At 37.2% G+C, this 19,252-nt stretch overlaps 1 protein-coding gene, 1 long non-coding RNA gene and 1 other non-coding gene across 5 annotated transcripts; all 3 read right to left on the minus strand.

The window, feature by feature from the left end:
• Window positions 1–1,714: 1,714 nt before the first annotated feature.
• LOC149017628 (uncharacterized) lies at window positions 1,715–11,946 on the minus strand. Its single transcript, XR_016172830.1, has 3 exons — window positions 11,019–11,946; window positions 3,438–3,963; window positions 1,715–3,272 (listed from the first exon to the last, which is right to left on the minus strand). It is a non-coding gene; the product is annotated as an uncharacterized LOC149017628 (long non-coding RNA).
• LOC149017629 (small nucleolar RNA SNORD14) lies at window positions 11,718–11,840 on the minus strand. The gene has a single exon (XR_016173293.1). It is a non-coding gene; the product is annotated as a small nucleolar RNA SNORD14 (small nucleolar RNA).
• A 3,181-nt stretch (window positions 11,947–15,127) lies between the features above and the next one.
• Window positions 15,128–18,735, minus strand: LOC149017630 (cytokinin riboside 5'-monophosphate phosphoribohydrolase LOG1-like). 3 transcript variants are annotated; one of them, XM_089154202.1, is made up of 7 exons: window positions 18,401–18,735; window positions 17,931–18,022; window positions 17,766–17,796; window positions 17,491–17,590; window positions 16,910–16,980; window positions 15,995–16,138; window positions 15,128–15,913 (listed from the first exon to the last, which is right to left on the minus strand). In XM_089154202.1, exons 1-7 carry the CDS (start codon window positions 18,587–18,589, stop codon window positions 15,818–15,820), a joined length of 723 nt encoding a protein of 240 aa, XP_089010328.1. In that variant the 5' UTR covers window positions 18,590–18,735; the 3' UTR covers window positions 15,128–15,817. The 3 variants fall into 3 exon arrangements, with proteins under 3 accessions (XP_089010328.1, XP_089010329.1, XP_089010327.1); XM_089154203.1 differs by having other exon boundaries at window positions 15,128–15,923; window positions 17,925–18,022; window positions 18,401–18,732; XM_089154201.1 differs by having other exon boundaries at window positions 15,130–15,913; window positions 17,925–18,022; window positions 18,401–18,733.
• Between the last annotated feature and the right edge of the window lie 517 nt (window positions 18,736–19,252).

Raw genomic sequence — 19,252 nt, forward strand, 5'->3', positions numbered from 1 at the left:
TTTCTGGGGAAGAACTAGAGGGTTTGAGCGTGTAGAATTAAAAAGTAAATATTATCTTGGAGTCTTATCTTTCATCCGAGTCTAGATTTGGCCCGTATTCCTATTCTTAGGTTTTCTGTGGTTTGATTACGAATTTGATTCCAGAACTCTAATTTTTTCCAGTGCTTGGTATGATTATTGTGCCATATTTTCGGAAGTAGAAATCAGTTCAGTGCACTGGAAAAAATCCTTATGGTAGGGTTTATAATTTTATAGTCATTATGCATACGGGGAACGGAGAGAACCACTGCAGCAAAGAAGAGGGCGCAAAGGAACCGACCATTCCTCTAACAATCCTATCATATGGACGGTGCCTCCAATTCTAGTGTCCCAAGTATTCGTTCTGGAGGAACCTGCGCCTAAAATTTTTAATTTAGGATTTTCCGCTATAAATTTAATACTACAGTAGACAGTTTTCTGATCAAGAAACGCCATTTCATGAATTAATTCTTCAGTGAATGAAAGATATTTCACCCTGTAGTAAGAGAACCACAAAAGTAATAAACATCCACACACACACATGCAGCTTATCCGGAGGATTAATATGATTCAGCTTTAGCCGAAACGATGTGCTCGCTGTAGTTCACGAATACAATAAGCCAAGGAGCTTTCTGATCTACCGAACCAGTCTGCAGGTCTAGGTATGCCATACGGTGAAAAATTATTTTCAATCAATTAATTCATATGTTATAATCCTATTTATAATGTTGCAAATAACACAAGGAGGGGACAGCTGGCATATGAAATAGAAAGGCTTTACAACAGTCACTAAGTAACAGCTCCTCCATGTGTATCCTTCATACATACCCTTCGTTTACTTTTTCCAAAAAGAAAATTAATTATTTTAGCACCTCTCCTAGTGATCTTTGACACTCAAGACTCTCGAGCTGTTACTAATTCAAAGATCACACAAAAAAAAAAAAGAAAGAAGGATAATACAACAGAACAAGAAATGCTTCACTCCATAGCCGAAATTTCTATTGACATTCAAATGAAATCGCGATCCTTGACAGATAAAAAGAGAAGTGGTAAAGCCCCTTTGTAAAAAAAGAAAAAAGAAAATAAAAAAAAGGAAAGAAAGAAAGAAAGAAAGAAAAGAGAGAAAAAGAAAGAAAAAAAAGAAAAAGAAAAAGAAAAAGAAAAAGAAAAGAAGAGAAGTGGTAAAACGCACTACAGAATGTGAACATGGAATTAAACCTTTCTCTTTTCAGATTGTTTATAAAAAGAAAGAACCAATATTCTACTGCTAAACAATGAATAGAAATTACAAAGAAGAGAATTGATCTGTACAGAGGAATCGAGGACGAAGAGAAGCACAAGGGAGTCTCCTATTTTGAAATGATTACCAGCTCGGAGGTTAAAAGGGGTGGATGTGTGAAATAAAATAGAATAATCATTCCAAATCAAATAGTCCCCAGGCACTCACTCCATGTTTATTGGTCCCAAATAGCATGGAATACGGAAGGTCTGCTTTTCAGCCAATGTACCATTTCCTCGTCCAATGGAGATTTCTTCAAAACAACATCCAGCATTGGACTACCAAAAACTCGTGGGGCACTGTCGAACGACCATATCCTGTCCTTGGGCCATGGTCTATGAGACTGTTTCTTCTGATACGAACACAAGAAATCTCATTAGCATCTTAAAACCAGACAAACCCCCCCTCCTCCCTCTCTTCCCCTTGGAAGTTCAATAGAGCTGCCTACACTACCCAGCAAACCAACAGATACTGTAGCCAATGCATGGAAACAATTGATTGTCACTAAGAAACTGAAAGAAACCTCAGAAACGGAAGAAAGGGGGCAAAGTGAGGAAGAAACAAATGTAGAAATAGAAATAACTTCCGAAACGAAGGGGACTAAACAGGAACAAGAGGGATCCATCGAAGAAGACCCTAATGCCTGCTCTATCTATCCGCGCGGTGTGCTCTGTTCGTTGACGGGACAAGAAACTCAACAAAGAGGAGAGTAGGTTCGAAGTATCATAAGGCTTGTGTCTATGTAGCATACCAACCCAGAACAGATACCATCTAAAATATTATGGAAAATACAAGATGTGGCCAATTGAAAGGGCCCCTGATTTCTCTAGCTAGCTCAAAATAGCTATATTATAAGTAGGGGTGTAAATGGATAACCAAAATCCGCCTCCAAATTCTCATACGCATCCATTTAGGGGTATCCGAATCCATTCGATTACTAATAGGATGCAAATATGGTATACCCCTTTCTTACCGATTATTATCCGTCCGATAAAATTATCCGATTAAGTTACTTACCTGAATTTATTTTATCATTTTTATAAATTTTTACTTGAAATATGTGACCATTTTTCTATATTTTCCACTCAAATAACTACCGAAGTTGCTAAATTCTTAAGTTTAAAACCTAACCCTCACAAATAAAGTGCTAAATATGTCAACAAGTAGTCGAAAACTTGTGTTCAATTTATATTCATACCAATTTAAAAGAATCTACTTGAGAAAATAATTATCCGACTATCATCCGAATCTGAATCCGTTCGATAACCGATAGGATATTATCCGAATCCGTTCGAATATAATAAGATGCGAATATGGTATTACCACTATCCGATCCGAATCCGATCTGTTTACACCCCTAATTATAAGCCACCTAACTAATAAATCTTCTACTTTTTTTGTTTTAGAGAGATATCCAAGAAATTAAGAAATATAATTATATAAGCATCTCAGCACAAAGGTTACATTTTAAAAGAAAACTGGAAAGTAAATTAAGAAGATAACCACCAATTTGGGATAAGAAACATGGATGGATGAATTCTTATGAAAGAAGTGTATAAAAATTAAAAACTATCTAATTGAAACCTTTATAATGACAAAACGCACAGCTGAGATCATTTGTCCATTCAAGCTTTTACATTCAGAGGATTTTTGGCCGGTGGTAACTGTCACCCTGTTTTCCTGCTTCTGTAGAGTAGGCCCTTCGAAAAAGTTTTTGGAAACTCTCTGCTTACCAATTAGTCAATCCAAAGACAGTTACTTACTGCAGAAATGAATTGCCAGAATCCCAAACACTATGGTTTATATTTTTGACGATTTTCCTACAATTTGTAAGTTTTCTCTTTTTTGATAGGAACAACCATGGATCACTCGAACTGAAACATCTTCAATCTGAATTCTATTGCGTCCGAAGCCAAGAAACAAAATCCCAGAAAAAATAAGCACAGTTTGCGAACTACTACAATGCTGTAGATGGCTAGACAGAGCAAACCAAAACTTAAATTTAGAGGGAAAACAATTAAAAGAGGATAGTTTAGACAACCAAAGAATCACGAACAAGGGAAGAATTGGAAAAGAGGGAGGGGGATCTGAAACAAAAGAAATAAAACACAACCAACAGAATTAAATCGAAGACTCGTACCTTGAAGGCGTCAAAACTTGAGGATGAAAAAGAGAAAAAGAAATCCCCACACAGCAGTTTAGAATTGCATCATGCATGAAGAAAAACCAGGTTCTAGACAAACACCTCAACCAATTTTGGTTATGGTAAATCCACCAATTTTGATTTTGATCATGAGTTCACCTGATCAATGTATTGACTTTCTTGGTCTGGATGTCATACATCTTCTTCGCAGCATCCTCGATCTTCTTCGTATCTGCCTGAATATCAACAATGAAAACGAGGGCGTTATTGTCTTCTATTTTCTTCATGGCAGATTCAGTAGTGAGAGGATACTTGAGAATCTGATAATGGTCAAGCTTGTTCCTTGGGGAAGCACTAATGCAGGGATACTTTGGATTCCGCTCTTTCTTCAATGTCTTTGGTCGGTGGAAAGTTACTGAAGTGCGGATCTTTTTCGCCTTCTTTTTTTGAGTAGAAGCCCCCGATTTGACCACCTTGGCAGCCTTCAATGCCTGGGCCTTTGCATCAAGCTTATTCGTAGTAGCTATCAAAGAAAACAACAATGAGAGGATATAGAGAGCGACAGACTTTGAGAGAGATTGGGAGAGGTCGTCAGAGAGAGTGGTGATTTAGAGAGAGATTCAAAGAGAGTTCAAGAGGGAGAGGGATATAGAGAGCGACCGACTTTGAGAGAGATTGAAAGAGGTCGAGAGAGAAATCGAGAGATAAATTATGTGAGGGATTAAAATTAATGATAAATTAATAATAATTAATGACTAAAATGTCTAAATTATCCTTACAAAAATAACTAAAGAAATAACAAATAGTACAACATTATTGGTATTTGGAACAATGATAAGAACAGAAAAAGATTTATGAAAAAAGAAGAGTACATGCTTTTATTATAGTAGCAAGTACTCTACCTTGTTCGCAAATCTTTTTCTGTCCTTAGAATTTTTCTAAATACCAATAATGTTGTACTATTTGTTATATTTTTAGTTATTTTTGCAAGGATAATTTGGACATTGTATCATGAATTATTATGAATTTATCCTTAATTTTAATCCCGATTTCTCTCGTGACCTCTTTTATATATATATATATATATATATATATATATATATATATATATATATATACTATTATAAAAGCAAGTACTCTACCTTTTTCGCAAATCTTTTTCTGTCCTTTGCTGTCCTTAGAATTTTTCTAAATACCAATAATGTTGTACTATTTGTTATTTTTTTAGTTATTTTTGCAAGGATAATTTGGACATTGTATCATGAATTATTATGAATTTATCCTTAATTTTAATCCCGATTTCTCTCGTGACCTCTTTCAATCTCTCTCAAACTCTGTCACTCTATCCCTCTGACTCTCGAACTCTCTCTGAATCTCTCTCTAAATCACCACTATATCTCACGACCTCTCTCAATCTCAGTCTCTCGCTCTCTATATCCCTCTCCCTCTCGAACTCGCTCTGAATCCCTCTCGATCTCTCTGATTCTATGTATTTGTTATCTCATTGCAGAAAAGGCCGAATGATGGTGAGAAGAAGGACAATGGGGGAAGAAGGAAGATGGATCGAAAATCGATCTCAGGAGATCGGAATGATAGATTTCTTAGGGTTTCCAGTTGGTATATACAGGAGGTAGGCGGAAACCAATCTCTTCCATTTAGTTATCTTTGTTAATGATTCTCCTCTTTTTGTCGTATAATAAGCTCGGGTTTTTGGAAATCAGGATTAGAAACTTATAGAGTACGAATGCGTGAGATCTAGGGTTGCAAAGTTATAATATTGGAGACCATTGAGCGAAAATCTTCAATAATTCCCATTATCGATCCATCTTCCTTCTTCCCCCATGTCCTTCTCTTCTCACCATCGTTCGGCTTCTCTGCAAATACATAGATTCAGATAGATCGAGAAGGATTTAGAGCAAGTTCGAGAGGGATATAGGGATATTTCTGCAATGAGAAAACAAATACATAGATTCAGAGAGATCGAGAGGGATTCAGAGCGAGTTCGAGAGACTGAGATTGAGAGAGGTCGTCAGAGATAGTGGTGATTTAGAGAGAGATTCAGAGAGAGTTCGAGAAGGAGAGGGATAGAGCGACAGAGTTTGAGAGGGATTGAAAGAGGTCAAGAGAGAAATCGGAATTAAAATTAAGGATAAATTCATAATAATTCATGGCTACAATGTCCAAATTATCCTTGCAAAAATAACTAAAGAAATAACAAATAGTACAACATTATTGGTATTTAGAAAAATTGTAAGGACAGAAAATGACAGAAAAATATTTACGTAAAAGGTAGAGTACATGCTTTTATTATAGTAGTATGATAGTATGATAAAAAATATAATTTGGTAGCATATACATCATCCATATAAATCATATATGCCTCTACAATTCTCAATCTTCCCAAGTAAAATGAATAACTATTAGAGCAAATTACAGTGGCACCCCAAAATGAAAGCCTTAAAGCACTGACACCCCACTTTATGTTTAAAAAACACATAGGTCCTATTCTGTTAGAATGGTTATTACTTGGTTAGTCATATTTTTGCAAAGACTATTATACCCTTGACTGATTCTTCAAGAAATCTACCGGATCCCATCGGAAGAACATCGGGATTACATCATGCGCGCCGTCCGAAACCACCGCGCTTCGCCCGAGTTCGTCATGTGCGTTTGGTCTTGTTCATAGGGAAGCTTGCAATTCCCCATCTTCCGTCGGCTCTTGATTATTGCGACTCGATTGGATTCTTTGATCACATTGGCTGGCGAGAAACCGACTTTCCGACAAGGCATGAACTTCCCTAGTGAAAGGTTTAACTCCGTGGGTCCGATAGATGATAGAGGCTGAATTCGAACTTACCTTCCGGTCGCCGGTATGCATGCGTTCGGGTTCTTTGAGGGATGAAGGTCGGGTTGAAATTCGGAATCTTGTAGTTACCATGAATCCCAAATTCAACTCTCAACTCTCGTTCGCTCGGATCTCGCGACTCGCCCGCTCTCATCGCCGATATATTGGGTTGCTTCCCACACCATCACTTCCAACAAGAGGAAGCCATCGATGATGAATTATCATCTCGTAATCCGTCTGGTTTGTAACATCGGCAAGATGGGACGGTTCTTGTGCCATCGACCCGGAAGAAGAGCCATTTCCATTCATTTTATGAAATAAGTTCCAACTATAAACGGCGATCCATGGGGTTCTTGCAAATAAAATCAATTTGAAGCGATGATACTTGAGAAGGGCGGGCGGAGGCGGGCCCTAAATAACCATGGAACAATGAGACTTGGAGTTTTTATCTTAGTTTTCAAAACTGAAGTTCGATCTAGGTTAAGATTTGGGAATTTTTCTTCTTGATCGAAGTCGAACCCATCTCTCGTTTCTTGTGTCTCCCGTTCCTTGTGTGGTTTATGTGTGCTAATGGGGACAAAACGAAGGGTGGCTTTAGAGATCGGATGGGAGTTTTGAAAGACACAACATCTTTGAGCAAGCGGCTCTGCTATCCAAGCCCGGCGTCGGTCTCCAGTTGCGATCGAGAGCCACCACACCGAGCCTTAAAATCAACCAAACGAGAAACAAATCGCAGCCCTGCTCTCCTTCGGTCATGGTTCTCGTCTCATCGCTTCAGCCTGCATCGATTCTCTGATGGGTCGTCTTCACCAGACTCGCAACTCCACAGTAGCACTCAAGTGTCTCATCACCATCCACTATATAATCCGGCGAGGCTCTTTCATCCTCCAAGATCATCTCTCCATCTACCATCATGATCATCATAGGCAGCAACAGGAGAAACGCCCACCACCATTCCGTCCCATGAATTCCGGTTTTAGTAAGGGTATTTTTGGAATTAAAATTTTTTTAATAGTGAATTAACAGTTTCACTAACAGAATGGACTAGTGTGTTTATTTAATTGGGGTGTCTGTGTTTTTTAAACATAAAGTGGGGTGTCTGTGCTTTAATGCTTCCATTTTGGGGTGTCAATGCAATTTGCTCTAACTATTAAGGTATAGAAAATCGTAACTTTGTACAAAATGTTTACCCCCAAACAAAAAATCTGAACAGCAAGGAAAGATTTGAAATTGTTCAAGTGAAAAGAGGAAGGAGCTTTGAAATGTCAGATAATAACATCAGTCTTTAAGATAATCATGGAATCTTATCAGAATCTGGCGACATCTCTACAAAATTGTATCCCATATGTACATACGTTCTTCAATCCTAAAGAGTGCGCGCAATCCAGCCTCACTACTTAAGAATCAAGACAACTAGAACATAAACAATTTTTGCCAGAGAACTTGTCCCGAGGAAGAAGTATAGAATGAAGAGGAGATTTATACTAGAAACATCCTATAAGAAGTCATTAACCAACAAGAAACGTTCTGAAAGACTAAGGAGTAGGCTTAGACTTCAAAACAACAAATGATTGTGATGAATTAAAATAAAAAATAATGCGATTGCTAAAAACTAAAAAAACTCAAACATCACTTTAGTCTAAATCCTCCACCCACGTGGAGAAGAAAAGTTATAATCCACAAAGTTGGATGCTTACACTATCCAAATCTAAAAACAAAATCATATTTAAAAAAAAAAAAATCTAAAAATTTAAATTCTCTTCTTTATTAAAAAAGAGAATTTTACTTTTAGATTGAACACGTGTCAAACATTCACCCATAAGGATTGAAAATTTTTCTCCCCACGAGGGTGAAGAATCTAGACTTATTGCCTAATGCAAATAAAGAAGCAATGATCTAGAAAAAGAATTGCATACTTTAAACAAGTGCCCCAAAGTTGCATTGCGAAAACAAACAAGTTCAAAATATCTAATTTGGTTACATAAGAATATCATCCTCTTTTCCCCCTTAAAAAAAAAAAAAAAATCAACAACCATGGGATCGTGACACAAGTGTATCATATTAGCACCAACCAAGAAAGAATGTGCCAAGCTCGACAAAAGAAGAATTTACCAACAATGAAATGTCTCCATGCAACATAACAAATTGATCACCAAACAGAAAAAACCTACACCCATACTATCTTTCAAAATCTCCATACAACATTGTGTAACAAAAACCTTATTACTCCCCCCCCCCCCAACATCCCAAAATAATATCTCTATTTCAAATCCCGACACCCTCAAGCCCCATTCAACTATCATTATTACCCTCTTACCAAAAAAAAAAAAAACTATCATTATTACCCTAGCTCTCACTTGTTCTCTTTTCTATCACATATTTTCTATCATTCCTGTCAATCAAAATAGCTGCTCTAAATAAAAAAAATCAAGGTCATTGAAAGTTCATATGATAAGGATAGCTTAGATTTAGAACCATGCAAATTCCATGTTGGCAGCAAGTGGGCCCCAAGAATAGCCCTAGTAAATCTGAATGAGGATGCCCAAGATAGGTCCCAAGGCCACACTAATTAAGGAGGAATCAATATCTCACCCCTCTAATTGCAGGGCCCTACCTCGTTGACCTCTTCACATGTGGAAAAGCATACAACTAGACAACAAACATGCCCCTTAAGCATAATAGAAGGAAAAAAACCCAAACGAAGCATATGATAGATTCCTTTAGGCTGCGTTTGTTTGCTAGAATAAAGGTGGGGTGGAAAAAAACACACTTTTCCATTAAATCCAAAAAATGTGGCTTGTTTGGTTCATGGGGGTGGGAAAGTTAGAGACAAGCTTCCTTAATTTAAGGAAACTTGTCTGAAGTAGCATACTAACTTTCTCATATTTTTTTCAAAATTCCACAAATATGTGAAAAATAAAAAAGTAAGATCCACATTTAACATTTTTCCATAAAATCTCTTAATTTCTTTTCCTTCTCTTCACCCCATAACACATGGAGCCCAAATGTTTTTTTTTGTTCCATCCATTTTTGTACCTCCTTTTGCAAAGGCAGAGTTTGTTTACAAAGGTGGGGTGGGAAGAAAAAACATATGAACCCCATGTGTAATGATGTGTGAAGGAAAAAAATGAAGGAATTTTTTGTAAAAATGTTAAATGTAAGTCCCACTTTTTAGTTTTTTACAAAACCTCACATATTGAAATTTTGAAAAAACATGAGATAAGAAAGTTAATATGCCAACTTACCAGACAAGCTTCCTTAAATTAAGGAAGCTTGCCAACTTTCCCACCTCTATCAACCAAACAAACCACACTTTTCAGATTCAATGGAAAAGTTTGTTTTTTAAAATTTTTCCCACCCCACCTTTATTCTAGCAAACAAACACAGCCTTACATGGCCCCTTGTAGACAATGGATTTCCACCCTCTCAAGCATGAAGACACATGCATTTGAGAGGAAAATTTTCATAACATGCTTAGTATACATTATTCAATGCACTTTAAAGGTGCACTAAAAAGCACACCACACCACACCACACTTGAGAGGATCAAAATTCCAAAATCTTAAGACTTACCTCCATTAAAATCCCATACTCACTGATTCAATATCTTCCTCTTCACCTTTAAGAACTTATATCCATGTGGAAACTTATGATCAAATAATAATTTCAAACCTTAAAAATAGGGAGTTCCTTCTATATAGAAAAGGGGTAATGGCATCCCTAAGTATCTATAAATAAAAAATGTAAAGGAATCCAACCAATTATGTCACATAATTCTTCTTCGAAATAATACCAAGAGGAGGCCAATTAGAAATCCCAAACCATCATATATTATACGAAAAGGATCAACATACTACACATTTATATTGACATCTTAAACACCAAGCCAATAGCAAAGAACACAATGAAAGCATAATTGTTGTCAATAGATCATATAGAAAGACCCACACCTTTAATGAGAAGAGAGAGGATAAAAAGTGACCATGTATGTGAGAAGATATATAATGAAACATTATATTCTTCTTTCAAAATATAGTATTAAGAGAATATGACATTTTTACAATATACATACTCCTACAACCAATAAAACACGCTAACCTCTTTCTCCTCAATAACCATGTGGGTCCCTTATACAACGAACTGATATCCATTAAAATGCATCTTTACTCTCTCATTGTATCGGTGTATAAGATGTAACCTTTGCAGCATGTTGACCCTCCTCCCATATTATCCATCCCATCCATACTAGTAGCATGGTGAGTTATAAGAACCTTTTCTTGAGCCTTCTCCTTTCCATTTATTGAAAGAAGAGCTTCAACCCCGAATTGAATGGCTTATCCTTCACAATTTACCATTACCCCAATAACTCATCACCCTCCTAATGATCCTACAACTACAAGGTGAGCCACAACCAGCTGCAGAGCAATATTTTATTCTTTTCCACAAGAGAACAAACAAATAATGTGACATGTATAGAGATGTCTACATTGGCAACATTAAAGTTCCTTCAAAGTGGACTAATAACAGCAAACTACCATTGTTTCAATAGTGACAAAGAATATGGAAGTGAAATGCAGATAAGTGCCCCCATGTGAATGATGGTTACAACAACATGGAGTTGTTTTCTAAAAGTTGCCATATTAAACCATGATCCCAATTCCACATCACATTTGTTCATTGAATTTTTTAAAATCAGTGAAAGAATGCATATGGGGTACATAGGAGAAACTAACCACTCAAATATGCTTTCCACATGAAATGTATTAGACACTGACATCCATGGCTGAAATACCGAAGGCAAGAATGTGAGAGACCTAAAGGTTGATGGAATGAACAACAGATTTCATAATCAATATAATAATCATCTGAGAATCCTTCGAAATTTAAGAACTTTACCACAAAGTGCACCGTTGAGCAGGAAAAAAACATTTCACATTCAAATAGTTATAATTAGCATAAATGGAGAGATGACACACTGTAATAATTAAGTAAAACCAAATAATTTTCAACATTCAAATGATCAATAAAAAAGAAGAGGAAAGAGAATTCTGAGCGCAAGAAAGATCAGATGGTAGTGCATCTTCGATATTCATCATTCGACAGCAGAACATGTGGATGGTGACCATCATCCAACCATGAAAGCCAACAACGTAGCTTCATACCACATTATGACGACAGAAAGAAACGAAAATGTCAGTATCGTTACAAACAAAGTTAGATCTAACAATAACCAACAAGGATAAAATGATAAAATTAGGGCGACAAATACTGTATACAAAGGATAGCTTCTAATTTTATTCCATGATTTGATAGGAAAAGAATAACTGACGAATCAATCATCAAATTGATTCAAGCCAAAACAGAGAAACATAACTAAAAATCAAGAAAAACTTGAATTCACTACCAACATTTTTGAAAATAGACAAGTTTCGAGTCTCAGACATCCAAGGAAGGATAGAAGCAGCACAAGCTCTCAAGCCCGGCGAAGGCGAAAGCTCTTAGGCGGCCACTGCGAATGTTTGAGAAACAAGCCTTTGGAGTTATCATCATCGACAGATTCACAAACGTATGACACCAAAAGAAAATAAACAAAACCTCCAGAAAACAATTAAAGGGGAATTGGTTACCTGATGTCACCTCTGAAGAGAAACGAAGGAGAGAGTGAAGTGAGCGTAAGATACATTTATAGGCACCAGGGGTGAGTTTTAGGGTTTTTCGCATCAGATGACAGAACCGAGATGAACTCGTGAGGGCCGCCAAAGATCGGCAGACTCAGCACGTGCCCCGGGACGCTGAGCTGGATGTCCGATTCTTTGTTTAACACGTGTGGTTCTATATCCGGTATATGCGAATCATGATCTAATGGCTGTGATTAAAATACTAAGGAGATCATAGTTGTTAGATCCTAATTAACTTCCCGGAAGAAATTAAAAAAAAGCAAAGCATGCAATCAGATCTGCTGGGGCTGTTCTCTGACCTTGTTTGCTTCAAAGAATTCATAGTGGGCTTGGGCTGCCCACTATGAAAGTTTGCACCTTCCATATAAAACTTCCATGTCTTATCTTCTATCAGTTCTATGTTCTCCATCTTGAAAGTCTCAATGAATTTTCTTGTTCTTACCAAAAAAAAAAAAAAAAAGAATTTTCTTGTTGCAATCTTTCTCTCTTGTGCATTCAGTCATTCACCAAATGATGATATATGATATGCCGATTTAACGGAAAGGGTTCCATTTCTTGCAATACCCCCATATTTGAATGTCTTCCCTTGGAAAGATACTCAACTGTATCTTTTCTTATATGAATTGCACCTAATGGGTGGAAGGCTAATTGGAGTTCTTCTTCTTTCCTCTTCTTTATACATCAATAAGGTCAGCAACCCAAGTCAGGGTACATCCATCTAGTTTAGGACTTTGTATTAATCCTCCTGATAATCCTGATCGACATCCATTTGTCTTCCCGGATTCGTACTTTGTCACCTGTTCCTTTGCGCTAAACAAGATTTAAAAAACAAACAATTAGGAAAAGCTCTTCTTATCTCTTCATGGAATCCGATTTGTTCTAAAGTTTGTATGCCACTTTTGTCAGCAAGACTATGTTTTGAAGACTTGATTCTCGAAATCCTAATCCTCCTTTATCTTTAGATAGACATGGTATCAATGTATCTTGTTCTTTCTTCCCTGTTCTCCCTAGTCGAATTTAGCTAAAGCTCTTCTTATCTCTTCATGGATAGTTGTTGGGATCTTGAAGTGTGCTTGTGATCGCCGGTGGTGATAGACCCGTGTAATTTACCGAATTCAAGCAAGAATAACACAAGAAATTTGATTACGAAGTTCGGTTCATATGAACCTACTCTCCGAGACTCTGGATAGAGTTCGATCTTCACTATGGGTTTAAAGAAGACTTACAAATCAGGGAATGAAATGTACATAGGATAACTGTAAATAGGCAACCAAATATGCTCAAACCTCCATCGAGTCTCCATCTCCTTGTGGTGAACACAAATCTTTCAAAGCTTCTCAAGAATCCTCCAAGAACAATGAATAGAGGCGAGACCAGAGAGTCGAAGCACCGCCATGAACGAATCGCCAGAGCTCGTGTTTTCCCCAAATCAGAAAACCCCAAAATCGAGTTGCGACATATGAATGAATCGGACCAAAGACAACATATACAATATAAGTGAACCAGCCGGTTCAACTGAAATGACTAAACCCAATATGAAATGCCTAGATTACCATTACTGTGCACTTGCGAATTGAGGTAAAGAGAATGCAACATGTTTTAACAAAACCTCTTTGCAAGCGTGGGAAAGTAGCATGAGTTTCCAACTTTCTAATTTGGAGCTGACTCTATCTTGTACTTTTGAAACACTTATATCTAATGGAAGCCCAAGGTATTTACTTGGTTCTTTCTTATTGGAAACCTTGAGAATCCGCGAGAACCATTTTTTTAGTTTAGGATGTGTATTTGGCTAAACACAATACTAGACTTATATAGGTTTATCTCTTGACCACTGCCTTCACAGTACACCTATAGCACTGAGACCCTAGCCACATAAAAGAAACAATACATGGGATAATGGATCCCCTACCTAATTCCTCTAGTAGGTATGATTGTATTATTTTTGTTGCCATTATAAGCAATTTGTAAGAAATTGAAGAGACACAATTCATGATCAGAGAAACCCACCAATTATCAAAGTCCAACCGTAGAAGAATTTCTTTCAAATATGGCCATTCTACTCCATTAAATGTTCTCCTCATGTCGAGTTTTAATCCCAAGAGTTTCTTCTTGCCCTTCTTTCCCTTTTTTATTTTTATTTTTATTTTTTTATTATGTAATTGAACACCTCATGTGCCATAAATATATTGTCTGAGATCTGCCGCGATGAGATGAATGCTGATTGAAGTGGACTGATTATTTCGGGAAGCGTTGCTTGAAACCTTGTTGCCATTTTATAAATCAACTGATTACTTTTGAGATTTTAAATTCGAATGAAAAAAAATATAAAATATTTTGAGATTTTAATAATAAAATTATTATTCTGCCATTTTATAAGACATTTTGAGGGTGTTTCTTTAATGTAATATATTTTTAGGATGCCTATGATTTTTTTTTGGTTGTCAACCCCGGTTTTCAAGGCTTTGCCTTGACTAATCCGGTGTTCGACCGGGTCCCACAGCTGGGCTGTGGTGAGTGAGTCTTTCAGCGGGGATTTTTTGCATCCACAAGGTTTCGATACCTGAACCTTGCTTAAGCGGAACCAAGCTGCTTACCACTTGGACCTATAATTTTTACTATATATTTTGAGGAGTCTCATAAATTTTTCCTAAAATAAAAGCACGACCGCCATATCGAAACATACCATTTGACAACATCCAAGCATGTTGCTGATGGTAAAAGCCTGAGAATTATTTGTAAGCTAGTGTTGATTTTTTGATTTCTTAACTAGGTAGATCGGTTTGGTTTGATTTCGGTTTCAGTATAGTTTCCTCTGTTTTTTAATTGGATTTGATCGATTTGATTGATTCATGGCTCCTTACCTTATTTTCATATTCAATGTTTTTTTTTTTCTTTTTTTGACCAAGTTGATGTCAGTGATGATAATTGGGGGGAGAAGGGGGGGGGGGGAAGAAGTGTGGAGAGAACGAAGGATCGAACCACAAACCTCCTACAATTTTAGGCCTCTAACAAGAGGCTGCCTCTTAATGCACTGGAAGCGCACCCACATTATCCAATGTGAGTCTAAAGATCTTCTACTCACATGCCTTTTTATGAGTACTTTGATTAAACTCATAGGTTCAATCTTTGTGAGCGATTGAAAAGAACCATCTATTTTTATTTTTAAAAAGCATAAGAGGATAATGTTGAACCTCTTTATCTCGGAAGTTTCAGTAGTCTAGTTGTCTTTTAAAAAATTTGAAATTACATTGTTGTAGGTATAACCAAAAAAATTCAGTCGTAACCATAATCCTATTGTCAAACACTTAGCCATGACTTAACCTTAACCCTAACCCTAGTTAGGACTACTTTGAAACAACCGTCGGCCTTAAAGGCCGAATGTTGAATTCGAAATGAATTAGGACCAAATTTATATCCTTAATTATAAGAGTAAGAAAAACATGAAAACCCAAGTATTAGACACCGACACCCATTGAATGGAGAATCAATGGCCAAGGACCCAAGGGTTCAAGGGGCCTTGAACCCCATCACCTCCATTGCATTTGAAACCTCACATTCCCTTTGGACCCTAAGGCCCCATCACCTCCATTGCATTTGAAACCTCACATTCTCTTTGGACCCTATGGCCCCATCACCTCCATGGTGTATTATCTTTGTAGATGACTATGGGTACATGAACATTAAGAGTAAGCGTTCTTATCCACAACAACAGCAACAGCAACAATGTCCATGACCACCCACCCACCCCAACTACCACTTTCGTCTCGTTGTATTATTTATTACCCGCACGTGTCTTTCTCCAATGGCATGAATCGGTATCGACGGTGACAAGAGTTTGCACGTGTAAGGATGAGTCAGCGGGCGATCTCTAACTTTGTTGTGTTTCCTAACTGTTGCTCCATCTCCCAACCGAGTTTAGGTGCGACTCCATTGTGCTTGGGGATGTATTCCTGTGCGTAACTACGTATGACATGTCATGAAAATTACAATTTACCCCTGACCACTAAAGTAAATTTCACCATAAATCATACCTCAAGCTTGGACATAAGGTCATGGGCAGTTTGGGCAGAAACAATGATGTGACGGGCTGCCGGTGTAATGAAACCTTCTTCCACTGCTTTGTCTATGAAAGATAACAGCGAGTTGTAGTAACCCTCCACGTTCAACAAACCCACCTGTTTGAGATGTCGAACGGATATGGCAGTTTAGTGGGAAAAAGGTAGGAAAGGGAAGTTCAATTTCTAATGTGTTCCTTTTGGTTGAAAGGAAATTACACAAAGGGTTTTGATCGAAAAAGCTTGTAAATGTGCAGCAGCATCAAGTCGAAATTTCGGTCGAGATTTTGATTTCGACCGTTGAATTTCGATGGTCGAGATCGAAATTTCGACCGAAATTCCGATCCTACCGCCCAAAGTGCATGGCTTGATGGTCCTACGCATTTATGACGCAGGATCCAAGCAAGGTCCGATTTTGATAGAGTCCGGATCTGCGATCCCGACGGGGAAATGAAAAAAAAAAAAAAAAAAAACTTTTTAACCAGTAGGACCTATTGATTTTTGTAGTCAGGAAGCCCTGTGCTCCTCCGACGGGGAGATGATCCCAATTCATTTTGATATATCTTATTATGAGTTTAGTGGCAATCTACTTAAATGAGGGTGAAATTCAGGTCCACCAGATAAGTAAAGGTCATAAAACTTAACAAATGGATAATGGATAATTTCTACCAAAAAAAAAAAAAAAGGATAATGGATATTTTTTGTTTTGTAAAAAATAAACATCTAGTAATTTTTTTCACTTAAATAGTTAAATGTGTAGCACTGTAGATTAAAATTTCACCCCACTCAAGTGGGCTACCAGTAAAATAACCCCTTTTCTTTTTCTTTTTCTTTCTTATACCCCTTGGATACCTCCCATGTACATTTGAATCCCTATGAATAAAGGCTTACCGGCTTATCGTGGATTCCCAATTGAGCCCAAGTGATCACCTCTAAAAGTTCTTCCAGTGTGCCATATCCACCTGATTTTCAATACAAAGAGTTACAGAGTTTCTTACTTAAAAAAAAAAAAAGAAAAAAGAAAAAGGAAAGCCAAAGTAGAACATTACATCTAATTATGTCTCATACTCTCGTGGCCTCATGGGCCACATTAATTATTTTGATTTTTTAGAAAGATACAAAGATATATTATGTCATTACTTGACTATCAAGGTTCAAAGGTAAGAAGACATAAGTAACTTCAAAAAAGTCGGAGGACATCAATGTCCGAAATTTTGGCAAGCCGGTTCGCCCTTTGGCTTCCATGGGAATTACCGGTTTTCAGGCTTCCAACAAATTCTACGATATTTCGTCAATAATTTGCTGGTTCATCTAAAAATCGACGATTTTCTGACGATTTTCATAAATTTCTATTTTGATATGTTTTTAAATTTGACGAATTTCGACCGAATTTCTATGGTAAGTTGTAACATGGAGGATATTAGTAATTATTGCAATTTTATCTTTTTGGTAAATGTGAGAAATGAGAGTACCTGGTAAGGCAATAGATGCGTCAGCCTGGCGAGCCATCTCGGCTTTTCTCTGATGCATAGTTGTCACGGCTCTTACTTCCCCAGCAGTTTCTCCAATTATCTGGATTTTTTTTTTGGTCAAGGAATTATCTGGATTTAGTAGAACATAGATATTATATGTACTTTCCTAGCGTTTAGATAGAATAGATGATTATTAATCTTATGAAAGATAAGATAACCAATTAATGTAGAATTAAACGTCAATCAAATTAATCTCCATGAGCTAATTATACTACCTCTTTGGGCATAAGGGTCTTAGGGATTACCCTGCAACACCAAATAACTCAGAATTAGCCAGACGTGCTAGGAGAGAGAGAGAGAGAGAGAGAGAGAGAGAGAGAGAGAGAGAGAGAGAGAGAGAGAGAGAGAGAGAGAGAGAGAGAGAGAGTGTGGACCCTAACACGTGGCGACCACCATTGTGAACCGTTTGGGAGATGAGTCCCATCAGACCAGCACTGCCTCCACCATAAACCAAGTCGATGTTCCTCTCAACCTGCAATTTTACTCAACAATGTAAAGAGAAAATGAAAGGAATCCCATAAATTTACTAGCAGAACACCGAACATAGAAATTATAAGTGGAGGAAGAAACAAGAACAAGATAAACAAACTAGCTAGTAGAAATTTGTTTCTTAATTGTTCCATTTTCATTTCAGTGAAGCATGAATTTAATTAGTATCCATCCTCAAAACACCAATTCAAACACAGAAGAACACATATAAATTCAAATATCAAAGAGATCAAAGCATGAATCTGGGTTTAATTTTCTTCCTTAACCAGCTAAGTAGTGAAACAGATAGATCAACCAAAATGAAGAAAACCCAGCAATTAGAGAGAGAGAGGAGAGAGCTTGATAAGAGGGAATTAGTTACCAGTTCATTTCCAAGCTGTATTGCTGCAATCTGATAACTGGGTTTCTTTCCTGGACTACTTCCACAGAAGACACAGACACGTTTAAACCTAGAGGTGGTTCTCATCGAAGCTTGGTGCTGTAACTGCTGTTGTTGGTTATCTCTTCCCATGAAAGGAAAAGTCTTCATCTCTGAGTTCTCAAGTACCATTATTCCTGCATGGAGATGGGCTTCTTAAGCCCTTCACTATCTCATTGAATGTATTCGAAATTTCCCAACTTCCGGGTTAAGACTTTACTTGAGGTAGCTTTCAATCAGTTCCCCGTCTTATAAATTATTATAAGTTTCTGTAAACACGTACCACTAATCAATTAATGGATAGCGTAGTGGTTGAAAAACAACACGAAAAACCAAATATATAAGCTGGTGATGAGATAAGCGTAGCTGTAATATAGCTACTTTATGGGATGGTTGGTCCCTCGTTGAAGAAAATGATTGGAGCTTCGATCTCAGAATGATCTCAAACTCTACTATTACTACTCGCTCAGAATGATTGACCCAAACTTGCTGGGTTACGTACAGATTGGGTCCCTCAATGCATGTGTGTTGGACACTTGCAGGTCAAGATGTTTTTAATGGAAGACACCTAGCTCGATTCAGAGAGAGAACACGGTTACATCAGGACTTTTCTTCCGGTTGCTTTGAAATATTATATATGCATTACAAACTGCTTTGGATCAGAGTTGAATGTTGATATGTGAATTCAATATTCAAGAAAAGCTTTACACGTGAACCATGGGGACTGACCAACGCTGGCCTCGATCCACAAATGGGATTATAAACATCTTGGTGTATAGATTCCTTTATATATGA

Source organism: Hakea prostrata, chromosome 4, assembly GCF_041222555.1.
Source record: "Hakea prostrata isolate BN-2017 chromosome 4, UWA_Hpros_2, whole genome shotgun sequence".
In the NCBI taxonomy this organism is placed as follows: domain Eukaryota; kingdom Viridiplantae; phylum Streptophyta; class Magnoliopsida; order Proteales; family Proteaceae; genus Hakea; species Hakea prostrata.